The 22,202-nt window shown below is 44.9% G+C and overlaps 2 protein-coding genes across 9 annotated transcripts in view; one reads left to right on the plus strand and one right to left on the minus strand.

Annotated features, from left to right (window-relative positions):
- The window catches only part of LOC107213364 (opsin-5-like), a 6,078-nt gene extending 4,168 nt beyond the window's left edge, over positions 1-1,910 (plus strand). The window contains exon 5 of the mRNA XM_033519106.1: positions 774-1,910. Within this exon, the coding sequence (XP_033374997.1) occupies positions 774-1,452 (679 nt within the window). The 3' untranslated portion in view covers positions 1,453-1,910. The remainder of the gene's footprint in view (positions 1-773) is intronic.
- Positions 1-22,190, minus strand: part of SLC9A8 (solute carrier family 9 member A8) — a 26,935-nt gene extending 4,745 nt beyond the window's left edge. The window contains exons 1-17 of one of the 8 annotated variants that reach the window (XR_001524718.2): positions 22,121-22,190; positions 21,536-21,714; positions 21,143-21,223; positions 18,078-18,136; positions 15,593-15,676; positions 14,563-14,664; positions 13,727-13,761; positions 13,003-13,146; positions 11,630-11,768; positions 10,357-10,462; positions 10,083-10,199; positions 9,273-9,355; positions 7,977-8,088; positions 7,343-7,563; positions 6,120-6,266; positions 4,696-4,917; positions 3,072-3,247 (exon numbers count right to left, since the gene is read on the minus strand). Coding sequence is in view for 3 of the 8 variants with exons in the window: in XM_015647734.1 (XP_015503220.1) it covers positions 4,786-4,917; positions 6,120-6,266; positions 7,343-7,563; positions 7,977-8,088; positions 9,273-9,355; positions 10,083-10,199; positions 10,357-10,462; positions 11,630-11,768; positions 13,003-13,146; positions 13,727-13,761; positions 14,563-14,664; positions 15,593-15,676; positions 18,078-18,136; positions 21,143-21,223; positions 21,536-21,714; positions 22,121-22,128 (1,749 nt within the window). In the remaining 5 variants the exon portion in view is untranslated. Of the gene's footprint in view, positions 1-2,806; positions 3,248-3,429; positions 4,918-6,119; positions 6,267-7,342; positions 7,564-7,976; positions 8,089-9,272; positions 9,356-10,082; positions 10,200-10,356; positions 10,463-11,629; positions 11,769-13,002; positions 13,147-13,726; positions 13,762-14,562; positions 14,665-15,592; positions 15,677-18,077; positions 18,137-21,142; positions 21,224-21,535; positions 21,715-22,120 lie in introns of those variants that run through there. The other 7 variants (XR_001524719.1, XR_001524717.1, XR_004499948.1 and 4 more) reach the window with 7 other exon arrangements.
- Between the last annotated feature and the right edge of the window lie 12 nt (positions 22,191-22,202).

The following is a 22,202-nucleotide window of genomic DNA, read 5'->3' on the forward strand; positions in this document are numbered from 1 at the left end:
ACTGCTCCTCAAGGTACCTGGGCCCAGGGACTGCTCCTCAAGGTACGGGCTCAGGGGCTGTGGGGTCCTGGGGTGCCCTGCCCAGCCCAGCACCCACGGGCAGGTGAACAGCAGGGCCCCTCCTGCCTGGCGTCTGCTGCTCCTGACGAATCCTCCAGGTGTTTGTGTCAGTGTGGGTAACAACTCATTGCTCCCCGTTTAAAGTCATCAGCTGGAGGAGTTTTCATTTTAAATTACATTGGAAAAGATCATAAAGGAGCTTGCATGAGTCATTGTTCCCCAGACTACAAGCTAATACTATAATTTACCAAGGATATGTAAAAAGCCCGGAATAACCTTTAAAAAATACAGCACAAAAGAAAATAGCTTGCAAGCCTGGCTTCAAAGGAAACATCCACATCCAGTCAGGGGAGGGGGACTGAGCACAGCCCATTTCCAGGCCTCCCAAGCCACACAGGTTTCTGGAGGGATTTCCAGTGCTGCCAAAAGCTGTTGGGGTCCAATGCTGAGCTGGTCCCAGCCAGGTCACTGGGTCCTTGGTACCCATCTGCCAGAGCAGGCTGAGGCCATTCCCGAGTTTCCCAGGTGGGACAGGGAGTGAGTGGCCTGAAGCAGGACCAGGTCTATGCCTGGGCTGTGCCGAGTTGCTGCCCTGTTCTCTGACATTCCTGTACAGGTCCTGAAGGCTGAGCAGCTTTCCCTGGGGATGTGAGGGCTGCTCAGGGTCCTGCTGTATGTGGCTGAGTTTGGGGAGGGTGTCAGCGTTCCCCAAGTGCTGCAGGAGACTCACAGCACTGCCATCTGCTCCTTCTCCAGCTGAGCGTGGCCGTGTGCCTGGGGTTCCTGGCTGCCTGGACCCCCTACGCCGTGGTTGCGCTGTGGGCACTGCTGGGGGACGCCAGCCAGGTGCCAGCGCTGGCCTTCGTGCTCTCGGCCGTCTGTGCCAAGTCCTCGACGCTCTACAACCCGCTGGTGTACCTGCTCTTCAAGCCCAACTTCCACAAGTTCCTCTCCAAGGACAGGGTGCTCCTGCAGGCGCTGCGCACCCTCCTGTGCTGCGGCTGCCGGGGCGCTGCGCTCCAGCCCTTCCCGTCCCCGGGCTTGGGCGGCCGCCCCGGCGCTCGCAGAAGCTGCGCTGATGCTCTGGAACGTTTCAGTGCCTTCCCTGGGAGCTGCACACCCCCCCAGGGGCCCCCTGGCCGTGCTGGCCGGTGGAGCTGCCCAGCAGCCGGGGCTGAGGAGGACGGTGCAGGTGATGGTGCTGCTCACGCCGAGGTGGCCAGGCCCGGGCACTGCCAGCGTGGCGGGGGAAGCCCTGCCCTCGGCCATCGCCAAGGACCTGCTCTGAGCCCGGCCCTGCCCAGCTCTGTTCTACCAGAGCACTGGAACACAAATGCAGCATTCTCTCACCCCCATGCCCGGCGGGTCCCAGATGTTCCACATGTGAAGTGATGTGAAGATATAAGACCAACCCCTTTGTTTGGCTCTTGCAGCTCTGAGCTTGGTGTTTGCACTCCCAAAAACAAGAACAAAAATAGACCCCGGTGCCTGAGATGTGCCCGGGGTACAGCCCAGTCTCTCCTGCAGTTTGCTCTCTGGGCCCTTGGCCTATGTTTTTCCAAACTGGTGCTCTGATGGCCAAGTAGGAACTTGGAACTTAAAAATTGTGGCTGGCAGGGTGGGCTGGGGGCCATGAGGGACATCTACCTCCAGGACCAGCTCCTAAAACCCCGTAACGTCCTCTTCTCCTGATGGGGAGTGGGACTGTCCATCACAGCTATCTCACCTGGGATTACAAAGCACCTCCCTACAGGTCTCAGGGACTGCTCTCTGTGCCAGCTGTGCCACCCCGCTCTGTCCCCCTGTGTGAAAGTCACCACTGTCCTACAGACAGAAATGGGAGCTTTAGAGTGAGCATCCCCCTGGAGAAGGGACTGTGGCTGCAGGGTGGCCCCGGTGCTGGGACAGCAGCTCCTGCCACCTGCACTGCTGCCTGGGCTGCAGCACCCTGCAGGACTGAGGGTGGCCTTTGGAGATCAGTGAGGGCAGCACACCCTTGGGTACAGCCTGGGACAAAAAGGACAAGAAGCAGCGCCAGAGCCTGGTGCAAAGGCATCCACAGGGTAACCCCACCTGGAAAGTTCCCTGTGCCCTTTGGTACACGAGGGGACCATGCAGTATCTCCACTGACCATTCATTGTGTTCCAGAACTTGTCATTTCTAAAGTAAACTCACACAAAGCCAGCATCCGACTCAGCTCCGTGGTGGTGGCCACACTCCAGGATGATGGGAACGCATCTGGGGCCAGTGCAGAGCGGGGCTGGGGCCATCCCAGGGTCATCCCAGGGCTATCCCAGAGCCATCCCAGGGCCATCCCAGGGCCATCCCAGAGCCATCCCGGGGCCATCCCAGAGCCATCCCAGGGCCATCCCAGGGCTATCCCAGAGCCATCCCGGGGCCATCCTGCTGCTGCCCATGGAGAGGAGGCTCCAGAAAGGGACCAGCGGCCGATTTCCCCAAACACGAAGGGCTGCTGCCATCTCCTGGGGGCAGCAGCACCTGGGGCTCTGCAGGCAGCAACCTCTGCCTCAGCTGCTGGGCTGCTTATCTGAGAACAGGAAGAAATCAAGTGCAGTCTTGCACAGGTTTGCAGATGACACCAAGTTAGGATGGAGGAGCTAGCTTGTGGAAAGAGGGTCAGGGTTTAATATTGGTCTGATAAAATAGGAAATTATCTAAAGTAACTGCCAGGAAAGTAAAACAATAGTATTTCTTTTCAAAGCATATTAGGTGAAGAACTCCAAACTGAAATGACTGACAGAAAAGCCATTGTATTGATAAATGAATATGAGCACTGGGCACTATGGTAAAAACTTCTTTTGGTTCCAGAATAAGGGAGTTAGCTTTGCTCTCTCAGAATAAACACTTAATCCTATGTTTTGACAAAGGTAATGTTAAGTTTTAGACTAGTTGGTTTTAAATCCCACAATCCCCGGTGTGTTCACTGGAATCGTTTCTGAGCCATTCCCTCGGCTGCTCCAGCCTCCAGAGGGCGGCAGTGACCAGCTCACCTGGGGCAGGTGTGGCCCCGGAGCCACCGGGAACAGCGGCAGGACAGGATTGTGACACCCCGGTGTGACAGCAGCACTGAACACGGCAGGAGAAGCTCTCAGGGACCTTCCAGCAGCTCCTGGACATAAAGGCTCAAGGTGAGGAACGCAGTAGGAGTGATGGATTAGTGACGGGTCTAGAAGGGTGACAAAAAGGCCGATTTTCACACAGATCCTCCCACCGATGGCTTTCACAGCCTGCTCAGCCCCAGCTCTGCGTGTCCCAGCTCTGGGACAAGCAGAGAGGCCCTTCCCACAGGCAGGGAAAGGGCAGCAGGGCACAAGACGAGGTATTTTGAAAAACTGCTTAGACAACAGGTTCAGGAGTCTGAATACATTCTTGAACTTTTATTCTCTCAGTAGGTAAGCAATGGATTAAAAAGCTCAGTAGCAAAACCAGACCAAAACTAAGTCTCACATCTTCAGAAATGAACATGTGCATCTGCATTTCAAAGTTGGGTGCTGAACTGTAATTCACATCCTGACAGTGGATATGCAAATGACCAAGGAGGAATTTGGCAGTGGGAACAAACTGCTGCCTGTGTCACCATGGCAAATGTGCAACAAACGTTCAGGTGCTGGCAACGCTGAGCAAACACTGGGCCATGGAGGACAAATGCAGAGATACCACAGATTCTGAAACAGTGTAAGCAGAAGAGAAAGAATGGGACAGCTTAATGGAAGCTGTTTGGCACTTCCCAGCAGAGGCTGCTTCAGCCACGTGCAATATTAATCTTTCTGTACCTGGATTAGATTTTATAGGCTCTTTTTCCTCATGTACATGCTGCATTTTCTTCCACTGAAGCTTAAAAATTCCACTGGTGAATTCTGGAGTGTTAGGGACACTTTGTAAATTAGGCAAAACAGAAGCTGCTCTCTCCTAAGATTTGAAGCCAAAGTGCCAGCAAGAAGCAACTGCCAATTACAGAAACCCAACTGCAACTGGCTTTAGCCAAAGAAAAGAAACTACAATTTCAAACACAGTTCTGTGCTGTCACAGGCCCCCACTTCCCCAAAACCATGCTACAATCAGTACCATGGATTAGATCCCTTAGTATAAAAACCAAAAAATCCCATAAAACAGAAATCAAGAATCTTTTAAGTGACAAAACTACATTTTCAGAGGTGATTCCCTGTGTGTGCAACATCTGCTCTTGTCAAGGTATGCGTCTTTTCTGGGTTCAAAATGTGCAAATTCCATAAATTATACATTTCTTCCAGTCAGATTCCCTTACTAGTGCTGAAACAAATTCACAGTATAAACTGTCAAGACTCTTCATGCTGTGAATGAATATATTTTTTTATATATATATAAAAGGTAAAGTGCAATTCGTTCTGTTTTGCAGAGCCACCCAAGGGCCCTGTGCTGCAGCGTGTGCTGGCAGCAGGTTTAGGGATGGGAAGAAGCCCCCCCATTAACAATGCCATCATTTCCTGGCAGATGGTTCTGCTTTTCAACGGGCTGCCTGGAATTTGCTACGCAGTGAAGTCTGAACAAAAGGCTCTTCCTTCAGCCCATCCAGCGTGTGACCCTTGTGGGTTTCCCTTCCTGAACAGTAACAGCAGAGCTGTGGGTTTCACTAACCAGGGAGCCCAGGACGTGTCTGCAATGTGGAAGTTCACCCCTGGCCCAGCAGCTGCGGTGCAGTGGGGCTCTGGGCCCCTCGGCGGGGGCTCAGCGCGCGCCGGCCCCGCTCTGCTGCAGCAGCTCCTGCTCGTCGTCCTCGGAGCCCGAGGGGCCCTGGCGCACCTCCTCGTACCACTTGTTGGTCAGGGTCTTCATCTGGATGCGCCCGTCGTGCAGGTCCTGCGGCAAAGGCAGAGCACTCTGTCACCTGCTGCAACACCTCTCCTGTGTCAGGGCACAGCAGGGCCACAGCTGCACACATTCCTCAGGAAATAACCCGCTCTCTCAGCATGCACAGCCATCCTGTCTCCCACCAGAAGATACTGATCAGCTGCTCAGTGAGCAGTTATTGCTACAGATGGCAGTTTTGATGCTGGGTGTTTTTACCTGCTCTCTAGACAGTCCTGCTCTGTGTGTCTCAACAATCCCAATCCTGTCTGGAGGGCCTGGCTCTGACTCTCCTCATGTTCCCAGGGACACTGGGAAGCTTGTGGCCTGCCCTAGTGACTCACATGCTTATTTTTCCAGCCTTTGGTTGCAATCTGGAGGGCAGCCTGTGCTTTTGGTTATCAACTACGAATCAGATGCTTACTTTGGTTTCTTGATTCCTTTCTGGTTTTGCAATAAATGACTTTAGCTTTTGTAGGAAAGTGCTGAAAGTGTACTTTTGAAAAGTACAAAACAAGAGGAAAAACAGTACTTTAGAGCAGGCTAGGAAGATGGAATGTGCACTTACACAAAATTATGAACTGCACTGCCAAAATGTTTCCATGGGAAACTTGAAAAACAGTGAATTCTGTGGCTAAGGAGCCTCAGATTTCCAAAGCATGGGAGTGAAAAAGGCACAGTATTTACACCTTGGGGCCACTGAGTGTTAAGTTACTGTCAGGTGGTGTTTTGCATTTACAGCCTCAGAGCCTTGGTCTCTGGAAAGTGAGCAGTCTGGAAAGTGAAGGGTGCAAGGCTGGTGCCTATTTCCAAGAGAGAAGCTGCACCCTGCAGCAACATCACAGCTCCAGAAGTCACAGGACCACCAACAGTAAGAGGCAGGAGCTGTGTGTGACAGCTTTAAAAGCTCTACCCGAGTGGCAGCAGCTTTTTCCAGCAGTGACTCCTGATGCCCTTCATGGTTCTCTGCACAATTAAAGGCGAGTTCAGCAAATCCATACACCAAGTTTAACTGGGGTAGCTCTGAGATGCTCATTTAGTCCAACTTGCAGAGCAGCTGTTCATTACAGCTGCTGTCTCTATGCATGAGCAATACACAGATGTCCCACTGTCCCCACACAAGTCCTGTGGCTGCACGATGAGCCCTGGGTGGTACTGAGGACAACAACCAGCTCCAACAGTTTCTCTTCTTCAAGAAAATAAGAAAGACTTACTTCTTGTGTGAGTCTTCTGGTGAAGAAAGGATTCAAATACTCAACATCAAGCCGCATAAAGCCTTTGAGGTTCTGGCGTTTTATGTACTGGGCTTCATACTCCTCCTCTGTGAGCTCTGATAAATGCTCTGATTCTATAGTGTTTCCCTAGAAAAATCACAAATATTGGAATAACCTGAGAGAAGGGGCAGTCATCCCACCACCCTGCCTCAGCCTCCGCTCTGTGGTCTCCCTTATCACAACCAGTTGCCATGCTGGAACAATAAGGAAATGATCCCCACCCCAGCCTTACAGGGCTTAGGGCTGTATGCGTTCAGCTTCTGACTCCCAATTAGCTTCCCTTTCCATGCTGAAAGGGAAAAGACCTCAAATGTTCCATGTTTAGTATTGTCACTATTGCTGAGATCAGGTTTCTACTGTGCAGGTTTTCTCTTGTGGTCTGGACAATGCTTTCATCCAGCAAGCACCACTGCTGTCACTGTGCCACTGGAACGAGCCCTGTGGAACACACCCTGTCCCTGCTCTCCTCCTGCACTTCCTTGTGTGGACAGTGCAAGGTAATTCTAAAGACTACAGTCAACCTCATGCAAAGTTCTTAAATGTTCTTAAGATCCTCCAGAACAACACCCTGCATATACTCTTCAATGGATTAGAGAAAATCAGGCAAAAATTGTCCTGCAATACTTTTTATTCTCCAGTCTTTTGCACAAGAGGTTCCAGAGTGCCTTTGGCTTTGTCAGATCTCTTGCTTTGCCAGAAATTGCTTTAAAATAAAGTCCAGTCAGAGGGGGGCTATTGTTACCACCTTCTCATGGCCTTTGAATTTTTCAAAATAATTTCCATCTGCCTTTTATGATTAATTTCCATCTCACACTGTACCATCTACTTTCTCTCTGTATATGACTCAATCCTCTATCATCTGCTTTATGCTTTTCCAGGGCTTACTTTAATTTATATAGATTGACTTGTAACTGGATTGAATTAAGAGACTCTTTCTCCTCCCCTTTTCCAAACACATATTTTGTATAAACATTAACCAGACTCTGTCTTTGGGATACTTGAAAATCAGATTGCTTGGCTTTGTCTTCCTACCTTGTCTTTTTCTACTGCCTTCATCTTACTTGTTAGTAAAAAATCACGTGCTACTCCTGAAAAATGTTTAAACTGGAAAAAAGCCCCCCACCAAACCCCAGTGATCCTCCAAATGAAAACCCCAAACAAACCATCTTCTCTGTCTTGCTAAGATTGACGTCCTTCTTGTTCCTCTTGCGTGGTTTGGAGTCCTCGATGTCCACCAGCCTGATGAGGGGCATGGTTCCCCCTCCCAGCAGCAGGATGGTGAACAGCACGATGATGATGGTCGTGGTGCCGATGAGCTGCCGCTTCTCGATGGGCTCCAGGCCCAGGTGGAGGCTGAGGGCATAGGGAATGGCACCACGTAATCCTCAGGAGAGAGAACAGGCGTCAAGGGAGAGTCAACCAGCAGCAACACCCGAGCACCCGGACAACTCAACTGCAATTCTCCACCTTCCAAAGCATTTTTACAATCCTATGGCATGTCCATTATCTGTCCCTTGGCTACCACCCTAAAACAAGTCAGCATTTCAGACAGCATTGCTCAAACTCTGAGGCTGCTGGGCCTAGAGACAAACAGCCTCTAGGCAGAAAAGGGCTCACCAGAACAAAGTCCTCCAGCACAAAGGGGAAAGAGAACATTTCTCTGCACTTGGGTTTCAGAATAGTGCAAATGTTGAGTTTTTCTCAATTAATGAAAAACCAGTTCCTCCTAGAGTGGGCCACACAATGAAAGAGATCAAACATTTTTTCTGGTTCTCAGTATTTTGAGCTTTAACTTACCACTAAACCACATGATAAACATCATTTTGGGAGTGATTTTATGATCACGGAAGAAGTTGAGTAGGTAGGAAAGCGGGAAAATATTCACTGCTCTACCAAACAGAACCAGCACCTGAAAAACAGAAATAAAAACAAAAGACCATTTGATGTGTTACATCCACAGGGCCCCAGCTGCAGCTGGTTTTACAGAGGAAGGTGAATATGTTCTTTTTGGCCACAGGCAGGTGTGCTGCTCCATGAACAGAGAGAAACCCCTCAGCACAGGGCACTGTGGAATTTTATTCCTGAAACATTTTGTCTGCTTAACTGAAACTAAATCAGACCTGTCACTGATGGGGACCAGGCTGTTTTACTTATAATAAATAAATGGAACCCAGGAGGCATTCCAGGGAGACCAAGAATTACTTTGTGCAGAAGTGCTCCTCAGTTCAGTCATTCCCTTGGCACAGCAGCCAAGAGGCAATAAGGTATTTCTATTGTCTCCCTGTGGCCCACTTGCTCAGAAAGGCCAGGAGCCAAACAAACAGCACTGTTTCTCAACACTTCCCTGGGTATGGCTATAAAACATACCCCACACTGAAGCAACACTTTGAGAGTGGAAAAGAAGAAAAAGGGGACTATTGATTCAATGGCAAACAATTAACAAACACAGTGAGAACTTTAACTCAGAGAAAGGCAAGGTTTTCTCAGAGCATTGTTTTTAAGCTCCACTACAAACAGACCTTGATAAGGTAAATATCCTAGAATTAGTCAGCAGGATCCTTGAAGGGCTGTGATGTTTTCCTTTATGAATCACCCCAAAATTACACAATTTGCATTATGCCTGAGAGGGCAGTGCTGCACAGAAGGAAGTGTCACACCTTAGATGTGTATTAGATAGGGAAGTTGTGTGTGCAGGCAGAGCAGTTCCCTGTGCTGATATCCCTGTCTGGGGAAGCTGTAGGTAACAATCCTTCCCTTGAGCCATGCACTGAATGGGCCAGTGTGCATTGCTGCACACAACTGGAAATGGATCCTCACTGCAAAGGGGAACACGCTTTTCATGCTGATATTAAACCATTACAATGGCAACAGATGGAGGCAAGCCCCACGTGAAACATAATTCACAGAGTCATGGCATTAAGGCACACTGAAATGGGTTTAAAGACAAGGAATTAGGAAAGGAGTCAGAGATTTTTTTTAATAAAAACTATGAATTGTTACAGTTATTCTAAAATCTTTTAACTGTAAGGTGTTTCCCCCTTCCCCAGTACCAAAAATGCATCTAAAAAGATATGGAAGAAAGTAAATACCTACTATGCACCAGATGACAAAGGACATTTCAAACTTGTGAGGAAAACTAAAAATTGACAGGCCAAGAAATGCAAAAACACACGTTTCTGAAAAAGAGAAATCACATCTTAAATAAACAATTCCAGAAAACTTTTTCTACTCCTGTTATTAATTACTAGATACAGTATATAAAATGGGATTTCCTGACCAAACCCTGGACAAATGCTGGTGCTCACTTTGCAGCAAAGCCACTCCCTGATCACACTGCATCCTCCTGCAAACAATACAGAATTCATTCATGGCAACTCCCAGAAATCAGGGACATGTCTGTAATGCAGGAACATGTAATTTCTTCAAAGGTTTGGTTTGGAAAAGGAACTGGAAAGGCACTAGCACTCTGAGCTGCTTGTACCACTACTTCCAAAAACCTCCATGTGTGAAGTTACTGTTTTCTGCAAGTAGCTTTTTATATTAAAAAAAAAATAAATTAAAAAAAGATATCACTCAATCCCCATCTCCTAGAACTAAGAACAGACTAGAGAAACACACGAGACAGAGACTCTATTTGGACATCAATCTTATGGCAAATCTTAGCAGGAGCCGGTAGGATGAGAGAGAGATTTACTGCATGTTTTATCCAGTGTGGCAGGAAAGGTGACTTCTGAGTGCCTTCCAGCCTCCACTCTTGGAACTCCTTCTCTTAAAGACAAACACCGTTGACACACAAATGCCTGGATGCAAATTCACACCTCTGGTGCTCCCAACACAATCACCTTTCCAGGCAAATGACATTTTGAACTATTCACACTAGGTTTGACAGCAGGCAGCACCTACCACACATGAAAGCAACAGTTCTGAGTGTCTGCTGCATCAGGATCTGTGTCACTGGGGACAGGTTGTGGTGTGTGTAGTGAGACATCACAATGCCAGAGAACAGGATTGCCATGATACCTGTGGGCAAGAACGTGCCAGTCAACAGAAGAATCTGCAAGGATTTACTGCTGAGACCCTCCAGAGTAAACTTCTCACAAGGCAAAACCTGTTTCTACAGCAATATAAATATTTTAAGATATCCAACAGTGTGGTCAGAACTCATTTTGCTACTCACCTGAGAGTGAGATCCCTTCTGCAAGTCCATAAGGAAGGTAAGCAAAGATGATCATCATCCCAAATTCGAGGGAAGGTGTCTTCCTTAAATCAATGTGCTTTAGTACGTACACACGGAAATGTTATGGAAAAAGTAAATTAAAAAAGAAATCAAAGGAATATTTTGATGTGTTCATTCCATTCCAAAACAATGTTTATGCCTCACGTACTTCTCTACTGAATAGCCAATAAAATCTACATATGGGCCTTCAACTCAAGTATGGCAGGATTAGTAATTTCCTATGTGAGGAATATTTCTTATGGAAACATTTCTACTGCAGAAGTCTGTCAGAAGACAGAGCTAGAGACAAAAAAAGATCTCTTATTGATGTGCCTCTACAATACTGATAACAACAGGTAAATCAAATACTTTTGAGGCACAAGGGCAAATAAGCTGCTTTTCTCTTTGACTTAGTATAATTTAGATACGAGTCAAAGAAGTGTTGAACATCTCTCTCTTTTGTTGTGATGTATGGAATCATTTCAAAGTTTGTTGAATGAGGCTGATGAACCAAAAGGGGAAATATGTCTGTGTTTAATCCAACATTCTATCCCTGTTGTTTACAAAGGAAGTGTTTGGCTGTGTGTCCCAGCTGACACGAGGAACTGCTGCACAGCTCAGAGCTCACACAGTGAACTCAGAGCCAGCATTAAACAAACCCAAAAAGCAACAAAGGTGGCTACAGCAAACAGCCTTCCTGATCTCAGCAGAGCAGCAGGAGCTTTTTAGGCTGTTTAGCAACCAAATCACAGAATGGAGAAGGAAAACCACAACCCAGGGTAAATCCAAACAGAAGAGTGTCTGCATTCAGCTGCCTGCACATGATCCACAGGGACAAACGAGCTGGGCTGACTCAAAGGCCCTCGGGAAAAGCAGCTTTTTTTTCTTTTTAATTAATTGTTTTATGTATGTAGAAAAGAAGCCATATGCTTGTTAAAATGGATTGGTATTGAAATGGAATTAATAAATTTTGAATTTACAAAACAATTACCATATCTTATAACACTCCAATGCACATAAGCTATTATACAACATTTCAGACCTTAATTATGTTCATAAAAATTTGATGCCACTTTTAACACACATCCATGCACACTAAGATAAAACCAAAATAATGTCTAATAAGAAATATCCTCCAAGAAATGCTGGAGAAGATGAGAAGAAAAAAGGCTACTAGAATGTTGCAGTTCACCAATGTATATATGTATATATCACCAAAATCAATAAAGGATATTAATGCAGAAATAAGACCAGTAAGTGTGCCAAGTGCTGCAGAGCCAAAGAACATCTTGAGAAAGTATCCCAGTGCCTGTAGAAAGGTTTGCCATCCACTTACATCTGACATATTTTCCCTTGTCAAACCTTCTGCTGTGCTAGATACAATTAAAAGAGAAATAAGAAGAAATGGTTATACATTCTAAGCCTGGATCCAAAAATATCAAACATCTTTTGAGCATAACAACAAAAAAGACTCACATTTCTTTGTTGCTACCACTCTTAAAAGGCTTTTACTGTGATATATATAACAAGAGGAATGTCAAAAGACGTTAAATCAAGCCTTGGTGTAATCCCCAAAGGGAAACCTAATTCTGCTAAAAATCCAGCACTGCTCCTCTGAAGAATCCCAGAATGGCGTAAATAGGCTATGGTGATGCCCAGTATTTCAAAACAATGTTCAAACTTTGAAAAGGAAAAGAAAACACATTTTACAGTGGTAAAAACTCATGTGATCCTCTGAGAAGAACAAATGAACAGGAAGAACTCTCATCAAATATTTAGGTGTGGATGAGAGACAAGAAGGTCATTGAAGGAAAACAAAGCAGCTCTTAAGAGGAAAGGGGAGAAACCTCTTTGAATTTCAGGAGTATATTTCATGGAAATTCTGTGCAAAGAACACACAGATTCTATGAAGTGTTTCTCTTGGCTGCTTTTAGCCTTCAGCATCTCCCCCAAAAGCACCACAACTGCAATAAAAGAAATTAATTGATTAGAAAGTTGTTTGACTTCACTACCTGCTTGTTACAGCTGTTCCTTCTGTACATTCACAGTCACAGCCATTGGCTTCAGCAATAACATGAAGATATATCTATCTGTTTTTCACTCTTTCAGCCCCAAAGAACCGTCATAGGCAAAAGAGAAGGATGCTGGATGTTCCCCTTTGCCATGGCAGCCCCAACACAACACAACCCCATTGCCTGATGCTGCTGTATTCCTCCCCAGCCACTGTGGGACCCTGGGCACGAGCCAATGGCACAGAGACAGAGCAGCTCTGGGAAGGTGAACATTTCTGTGCCTGACACGTGACACGTGGGGCTCCTGCTGTCAGGACCCTCAGATGGAAAAGGAGCTGATAATGAATGGAATTAGAAAGCAATCAATTAGGTCAGTGAGATAAGGCACTGAGGCAGGGGTAATGAGACAACCATTTACTGTCTTCTGCCTATGCACTGCATGCTATGGATTGCTTTTTACACAGAAGCACCACACAAGATTCAGCTTTACACCTGAAATACACCATTTGTTCCAAAAGAAGATGGAAGAATTACTGTATATCTGAAAAACTAACAGAAAACTATGTAGCTACTGTTTCTATAAAGATGCACTCACTTGGTCAGGACAATTGAAACTGCATCGTTGAGAATGCTTTCTCCAAAAACCAACATGTTAAGCACAGGATCCACGTTAAGGGCATTGAAAATGGCAATAGTAGCCACAGGGTCAACTGCAGATATTAAAGAGCCGAATGCAAAACTGGGAGAACACAAAAGAGGAAACTAGATGAAAGAAAAATACCAACTGGTAACTTACATGAACAACAGTAACAAAGCCCATTTGAGTTACAGTTTCTACACAGTGATAAGCTGTAATATCTTTCCAGTCCTAAGAGCTTGGCCACTTGCCAAGTTCTTGAAAACTCTACATTATTGACACTGAAAAAAATTATTGTGTCTTTTAAAAGATTTGCACAAAGAAGTTATACCCTTATGACATACATTAAAAATACTAACTAATCAAAGTTTACAAATCTTAAAAGTTCAGTTAAAATACTGTCTAAAATATTTGGTTAAAATCTCTATCTAAAGAAATCACTGAGCACAGAACAGAATGGACTAGAATGCAATAGAATGGAATATAATACTATTGGTAAATAAGGGTGTAATAAATAGGGTATAGGAATGTTCCATCTATTTCTTAGTTTCATACACAATGCTGAACCTCAGCAATCTAAACACTAACCAAAAGAGGTGGCCAAGTGCAGTGCATTTCCCACCTGCAGCTATCCTGAAGGAAGATTCATTTCATATCCTACACCATCTCCCCAAGAGCTTACCTGTCTGTCATGTTGAGTTTATAAATTACATCAGCCTGAAAGAATAGGTAGAACATAATCACAATCAACTGTGGTGTTCTGCTGCTCTTAAAAAACAAACTATTTGTCAAATCCCGAGTTCATTATTAAGAAAAATTCATAGCAGGGATGTTATCCAGTTTAACGCTGCCCTCCAACAGTAATCTACTGCCACAATTCTGGTCACCCAAGATCAGGAAACTAGAGCAGTCAGGTGAGCAGAATAACCAAGACATTCAAAGGAAGGGAAATCTGAGTGGGAAAGAGGAAAATATAGACCGCTTGGCCTATCAGAATGAAGTCTGGGAGAAAAGATAAATATCTGTATCTATATGCAATCAATGGCAAACACCAAACCACAGAAGCAAAAAAAAAAATTAAAAATTAAAAATTAATATTGTAGAGCATAAGTTGGCTGTAGAGAACACAGGTTTTGGAACAGTCTTCCAACAGGAAGATTGTGGAAGTTAGAAAAAAGTAAAATTCAAGTCTTAATTGGTTTTCCCACGGAACATGCTGTGTTGTGGAGTCACAGAGTGGCTCAGGTTGGAAGGGACCCCTGAGGTCTCCTGCTCCAGAGGGCCCTTGGAGCACATTCCCTGGGATTGTGTCCAGACAGCTTTCGAGTGCTTCCAGGGAAGGAGACTCCACAGCCTCTCCAGCAATATCCATGGAGGGGGCTGTATAACACTGCCTTTGTGAGAGCAGAGAAATGGACTTTGTGACCCAGGAATTCACTTGCACTCTATTTGTCTGTTCTTGAAAAATGGACGTTCAAATAACAAGGCAGATAAATGCTTCAAAGCAGTAAGTCTTACCCGGCCCAGGAAATAGATTCCTCCACCTACAATGAAAGCTGATATTGCAGTGCCAAATACTGAGAACAGAATGATGGAACCAATGTTCTGAAAAAAATTACCCTGGAACATAGTAATAAAATAAGTAAATTAGTAAAAATGGCCCATGGGAAAACTCATGTTTGGGCTTGCATTTAATTAGATTCTAATTCACAACGGGGTTTCTGATTATAAAGGCTCAGTTTGGTTCCAGGACACACATCCACACCACCTGCCTAGAGAGACTGCAGCTCTCTGGAGGACAATAGCAATTCCTCAGATTCCCAGGACTGATCCCCAGTCTGGCACCATAACAAGAACCCAATCCTCAGGCAAACAGCTGGGTATTCACCAGCACTGTGACATATTCTCCACCTGACAAAGTGTAAGTTACCCCTCAGCTGGAGACAGGCCATGTGAAAAAGCCTTGCACACTTCCCAGCTGCTGGACCATTGCTTGTGATTTTGTATGAAAAGGTCTCCAGTGCTGGTACCAGCTCCTGGTATCACCTTGGCCACTGTTCCCTCCCTCTCCTGCAGCACAGCTGGAGCAGAGGGGCTGCACAAGGGAGCACCAAACCCCCTGGGCCAGAACACGAGCTGTGAGAAATGCCCGTGGAAACAGAGGCCCCCAGGCAAGGGTCAGAACCTCACACACATTTTCTTTAGCTGTGGAGTGACTCCACCTTTCCCACTTCTGATCTTACACCTTCCCACTTGTCCTCCTTCACAGCAGCCCTTGTACAGCTCTGGTGAGGTAAGCAACCTCTCCAAGCCAAGGAAAACCTTGTCTGTGCTGTACCAAACACCTTGCCAGCACTCAGTTATCTGCAACAAGCTCCACTCCCTGCACTCTGGGTTGAAGAGGTTTAAATTTTGCACTCCCAATTCCCTAATGATTAATAAAATGGAATTTAATGCAATTATCCTAAGCTTCATGAAGATAATTAAAAGCAGAATCTATTCCAAACAAAACCTCAACATCCAAAATGAGTGTCTGGCAAGGACTGACCTTGTGCAGTGAATATCCAGATTCAAATATAATAGGTGGAAGCAAAAGCAGAAAAAACATATTTGGACGAAACATTTCTTCTTCCTGAAAAAAAAAAAAATTTTAAAAAATCCTAATTTCAGGGATACCATTGAAATATTATTGAAATAACATAAAATCTTCCAAAAGAAAAACAATTAAAAAATAGTGATGGAAAACAAAAAATCTTTCTCCCATCTTATCACAAAGTAGAAGACTGAAGAACAGTAAATTATTCCAGGGCTGCTACTTCTATCGTTCTTTTTCAACTCTAGGAGTAACTTACTTTAAATTATTGTCTCCCAAAAAGCTGCAAAGAAAACATGTTATTTATGGTAAAGAAAAAACCTTCCTGTTTCCACAAAAAGTATTCTACTTTAGCTGAGAGTCTGGAAATCTGTAAGGACTGCCTAGGAACAGTGACCTCTTGGTCAGAACAGAACTGGTTAATGGGACCAAGCAGTTTCACTGGGAAACTCATCCCCTGACAAGAAAATCACCTCCTCAGCCCGGTGGCCCTGCAGGTGACCAGGCTCAGGTGACACCTGAGGGGCCTGAGGGTGGATTCTTCTCAGCAAATGTAATTTCTGCCTGAATTGAAGGATACTATTCTGCTGGTTCCTTTCTGCCATCACAGTGCTATAAATGGAACCCACCATGAGGTAAGGTACTATTTTTTGTGTCCTCAGTCTTTGTCACTTATCTCATCTCCTGCCTAACACTGCTCATGCTGTACCCCCAGCCTGGCACCCTGGTTTTTCTGCTGGCAGAGTAGGCACAGCAGGGAAATGAATCCCAGCTGAGGGGGCCAATCTCTCTACCCAGCTGTTTACTCCCTCCTGGCCCCCCAGCACCGAACAGGTTGGAGTTGTCACCTCCCAAACACCGATTAACTTGTTTAAACCCAGGGTAAACAGCTGATGGACTGTTCTGCTCTAACACCAGAGGTATTCATCGCTTTAAAGTCTCATTCCTGCCTGTACCAGTGATAATCATCTTAAAGGATTTGGGGGGCTTAGAAAACAACACTCATCCTTTAGACTGAAATGCTCCAGCCCATGACTGCACGCACAATGCCGTGAATCACGGCTGACACTGCCTGCTCCTGTCACACAGCAACTGCACCAGAACAAAACCCACAGATCTGAGTCACTGCACTTCTTCAAAGCCCCTGAAACCAGAGCTGGACAAGGAAGTGACAACAATGGAAAGGAAGGTTGTGTTTGTGCTGCATGGAAGCAGAGGAAAATAAAGCATGAGGACTCTGACTATCAGCTGTGCTACCAGCAAGCACAAGGTCTTAGAGGTGATCTTGAATGAACATTTAATAAAGCATGATCACTAGAAATTACATAGCAAAGTTTTCAGGGCAAGATATGATCCAAGATTTGCTTTGTACAGGGATATAGCCTGCTGTTAAATATTTCATTTTTTTAATCGTGTCAGATAAACAAAAGGTATTTTGTAAAATTAGAACCATTTATAACCATGTAATAAAGTCTATAATTATTGATTAGAAAATTTCACATCTAAAATTACGACAGCCTATGTTAAAACCTAAGCTTTATTACAGTGAAAGAAACTCAGATAAGCAAATAATTATGTGATATCTGTGGCATTTCACCTTGGCTGACAACATGAGCAAGCACAGCTCCCCAGTGCCTCCCAAGATGTGACCAACACTTCCCAGAAAACCCCCACGAAATTCACCAGCTGTGATCAGTATTTCCCATGTTTACAGAATAAATGCTCAGAGCATGAAGCTTTCTTTTTCCTTCTTACATACATGATCTTACTCAGATTATTTTATTTAATCCATAAGAAACTAATTTAAAATGCTGATGTTGTGGCCATTTAACTGATTTTCAATTTTAAGTGAAATCCAGTTGACACAAATCATGAATGAAAAGGCACTAACTCCTGCAGCCCCCACTGCTTCTAGTGACTTCATACATAAAAATGAAATATTACAATACAACTGTTGAGCTATGTAATTGTTTAAACAAGTGTACACAGAACCAGTGTAGTTAGCTGACAAAAAAAGAAGTATAACATTTAGTTCAAATGCTACATCAGATTGAAAAATCTATAAAACTGCAAGCTAGGATTAAAATTCACTACTCAAACCAAGATGTTCAGCTTGCTGATATAAATCCTGTTCAGAACTGGCAATTCAAATCACCGTGACTTCAATCAGTTCACTGATATAATAAATTGTTCAGTGCTGTGAAACAAAATCACAGTTTAAATGCCTCAAGATTTTAAATTAAAGCAGGAATAGTGAAGAATTTGTTGCTTTGATAATGCGTATAAAAAGCAGGAGGAAAAATCCTTGCTTCACTGTAGACTTCAGGTCTTGAAGAAACTTCTGCCAGGATGTGCTCTCTAAAACATCAAATATTACAAAGACTTTTTCATAAGATTCAGGGAGTTTTCTACAATTAAGAATTAATTGTTACAACTATACCTTCCAGTTGGCCAGCTTTTGAGCCTCTATGATTTTTATAAAAGCTCCCATAAGGATACCTAGGAGAGAATAAGAAAACATTCTGAAACAGCCACAAAACACCTCACTGTTTATCACCTCTTCAAATTGTTCAAAGTGAAAACGAGGCAAAACATAGAGCAGCAAGTCTTTCATTCCTAAATCATGAAAACACTGAGTAGTTTTGGGTCTTGTACCCAGTTTCCAATACATTACATAACTGCTGTTTCCCTGCACAACAGATTGTCTCTTGGGATATCCCAACTCCAAACAGACCTACTGAGAGTGTGATGCTCACTGGTTCAGAAAGATAACAGGCTTAACTACTCAAAAACACTTCTCATCTGAGCTGCACTCAAATGAAATTCCACCTTTCTTGCTGAAGAATCAGGAAGTTGAGTTAGGCATCTGTGCTTCATGTCACTTCAATATTATCTGCAGTTAAAGCAGCTTAAATTGAATCAGTCTTCTCCACAGAAGTGAATTTTGTTTGAATGAAATCATAGCACTTTCTGGCAATGAGAAAGGCAACAAATACTGATCAGGGTGGAGATCCTGTCAGAACTATTTTCCAAATGAATTACACTCTGTTTAAGTCATGTAGAAATAATGTGAATACAGAAGAATTTTACCAAGGCTGCTGCAAACTTGGTGGTTAAAGGTTATTGTACTCTTTCCTCCCATACATCTTCAAACATAAAGACATAAAACTGTAACAAGATTTCTTCTGGAAGTCATGAAGATGACACATGAACTGTCATTTATTGTTTTCAAGTAGTTATAGGGAACTTATCTTTAGCCAGATTTCAGATCTGTGTTTTTGCATAGCTGTGTTTTATTATTTACAGAATGGAGACTTCACAGTCAAACACTGGGACATAGAAGTCAAACACTCCAGATGAAAGGTACAGAGTGTCTGAGAAGCTTTAAGCATGCTTTCCCATAACTCATGTTGAGTGTGCTTTCCTGTAACTCATGAGACCTCCTCTCATGCTGTAGCTAACAAAAGAGTCTCACAAACAGAATCACATGGATTACTGCTGATGGATGTGTCACACACACAAAGCCATGAGGCCTAAGCCTTCTTTTATACAAAAATCTGTGAAGACATCAGTCCCAGAGGGAAGAAATAATTGTTCCATGAAATGGTTTCTATGGAAAGGAAGAGGAAAACACAAATGAAGGAACATCAAATGTCTGTTGTTCCTTGCAGATACAGCCACTCACATGCCACATACATTTACTCTTCCTTTATTACTAAATGAATGAACACAGGTTTTGATCAGCTGTTTCTACTAAATCAGGCAGGTCAGTTTTGTCAAGGGGCTAATTAGAAGGGTAAATCTGTAACAGTTAATCTATACCTCATTTTTTAAAAAATTTTATAGGCATTTTCTTATTGCAACCAACCTTTATTTTTCCTGAGAATACATTAAAACTCAGTACCAAATCAAAGAGAAAAAACATTTCTGGCAACCATTTTTACCAAAAAAATTCCAGCAACTTATATAGATGAGGATCAAAGTCCAGCCCCAGAGAATGCACTCCCACCCTGTCCACCAGGAGAGACACACCCTCTAGAAACCATAAACCAGAAGCTTCCAGGCAGCTTAGACAACGGGAGGAAAAACACTTGTGAAAATCATCTCTCTCTTCTCTGCTGCCACTTTTATTAGCCTTCAATAACTTCCTGAGAGCATTTACTTAATTTACAAGTCAAAATAGGACACACCTCACTGGCAAAACTGGATACTTGAAACTCAGTAGTGCTCTTGCAGCTGTGCAGAGCATGGCCAGGACCAGAGGGTCAGTGAGCAGCACTGAGCTGGCAACTCCAGTGATGACACAGGTGCTGAGTACTTTGAATATGACTGAGCCTATCAACTAACTACATAAGGCTGAAATGACACAGGACATCTGTAACCTGGGCTGCTCCTGGGTATAACACCCTGTTGACTCCCAGGAATTGCATCTGCTGGTATCACTGGGGGGACAGACTGCTGTGGTTCACCCCAAAACCCAACTGAGCATGTTCCTGCACGGCCTCTGAACAGAAGAGAGGCAGCACTGCTCCTTCTGACCACACTGAGTAGCAGCAACAGCCCCAGCAAGAAGCTTTCCTGTTTCTTGAACAGGATTTTGTTGGGGCTCACAGAACACAGCACACAGTAATACCAAACCCAACAGCTAAAACCCTTCTCCTGCAGCTGAGATGCCAATAACAAGAAACAGAAAGAGGAGAACGCCTCTGCTGCTCTGCACAGCTCAGCAGGAACAGGGACACAAGCTGGCCCAACACCTCTGCTCTGCACTGCCCAGAATACACAGAATGACAGCAAAGAAAATCCAAAACTATGCCAGTAAGAGAAATCACTATACTGCTGCATTTTATATTGGGGATTATATTTAAATTTAGATTAGCTATTTAACAGCTACAATACCTAACCTGATTTGAAGCCAAATCGACACCCTGTACTTGGGTTTTTGTGTACAAAGGGGAAGGACACTGAAGGGAGAGTAATGTCCTTTTGGCACCTTTCAGGACACTGGGAGATACACTTAAAGACATCTCACCTGAGCACAGTAATAATGTCATGGTACTGCTGGGATAGTTAAGCAGCTGGCAGTCCAGGTGAGTTTTCAGGATAGCTGCAGTCCCCAGCTACATAAAATCCCACACTCAGACATAATTCTGCCAACACCAATATAAACACGTGCACCACCTCGAAGGGAAGGCTGGAGCCTCATCACCAGGGAGTGCTGCACATCTTGTCCTACCCTGAGGATGCAATCTACAGGAAGATGCCAAAGTACTCAGGCAGTGACATCCCTATAGGTGTCGTTCTCCTGGGCCAGTCTCTGCATGCATGCTCATTTCTTTACTCCTTCAATCAATTTAACTCTATGAATTAGTTGTTTTCTTCACTGCATCCAGTTTGCTTCTTTCTAGTGATGGCTAACACACAACAGAGCATTATCTCCAGTGCACACTACTGACAGTCCCTGGATTAGCACAAATCCAAGATAAAAATGTCATGGTTACTCACCTAAGGAAACAACAGCCACGCTCTCTGGTAAAAAATGAAGCCGGTATTCTATCAGTAAATGCACCAATATGATGCAAATAGCTGTGAAGGGAAAAAAATGGAGATTTGGGAGTGTTGGAAAAGAATAAAGTACACTTTAAAGCAGTATTTTTAAAAAACACAAGCAAACTTCTAATGATTTAGTAGACTTCACTTTGGCAATAAACCAAGATGCACCAGTGTAAGCAGTAGCTCTCATCACCACAAATGTTCTAAATCCCTGTGCCTATGCAAAACCCCACTTCACAGAGAGAACCAGAGGAGAAATAAACCACTATGATTCTGAGTCGGTCTATGTCCTCACACACAGACTACAGTTAACAGAGATTAACAGAATTTCAATTCATCATTCACCTATAACAAGAAGACTAAAAAAAATCGTCATTCCACTAGACTGTTCCTCTTGCTGTGCCTGGACTCCAGTCTGAACTGGGAGGATGGGTTTGGGAGGTGTAGGTGCCACCAGCTTGGTAGTAGCAGCCAGCATAGCGTGGAGGGTGGCATTGATGACTTCATGGCTGGCATTTGCAGATCTGTCAGGATAACACAGTGTGTGATTATACTGGATGGGAGCAGCTCGATAAAGCCCATTACAGACAGGCACACATCAACCAACCACCGGATCATATTGAACTCGTTACGGCTGTTTTTTAGAAGCGGTCTCCGATGAGGCAAAGATTCACGTTCAGGACAATTACTGTGCTGCCTCACGCACCGCAGCCCCATCAGAGCTCCCGGCACGCAGGGGAGCCTGACACCGAGGGCGTCACACCGGGCCGGGCACAGCACGCACGCCGGTGTCACAACCCCGCCGGTGTCCCGGCCCCGCCGGTGTCCCATCCCCGCCGGTGTCACATCCCCACCGGTGTCCCGGCCCCGCCGGTGTCACATCCCCGCCGCTGTCACAGCCCCGGGCCGCCCCCGCTGCCCCGCACTCACTCCGCCATCTTGCCGGGCTCGCGCTCCCACAGCGCCCCGCGCGCCGCCACTTCCGGCGCTGGGGCGGGGACTCCGGCCGCGG

This window comes from Parus major, chromosome 20 (genome assembly GCF_001522545.3).
Source record: "Parus major isolate Abel chromosome 20, Parus_major1.1, whole genome shotgun sequence".
Taxonomy (NCBI): Eukaryota; Metazoa; Chordata; class Aves; order Passeriformes; family Paridae; genus Parus; species Parus major.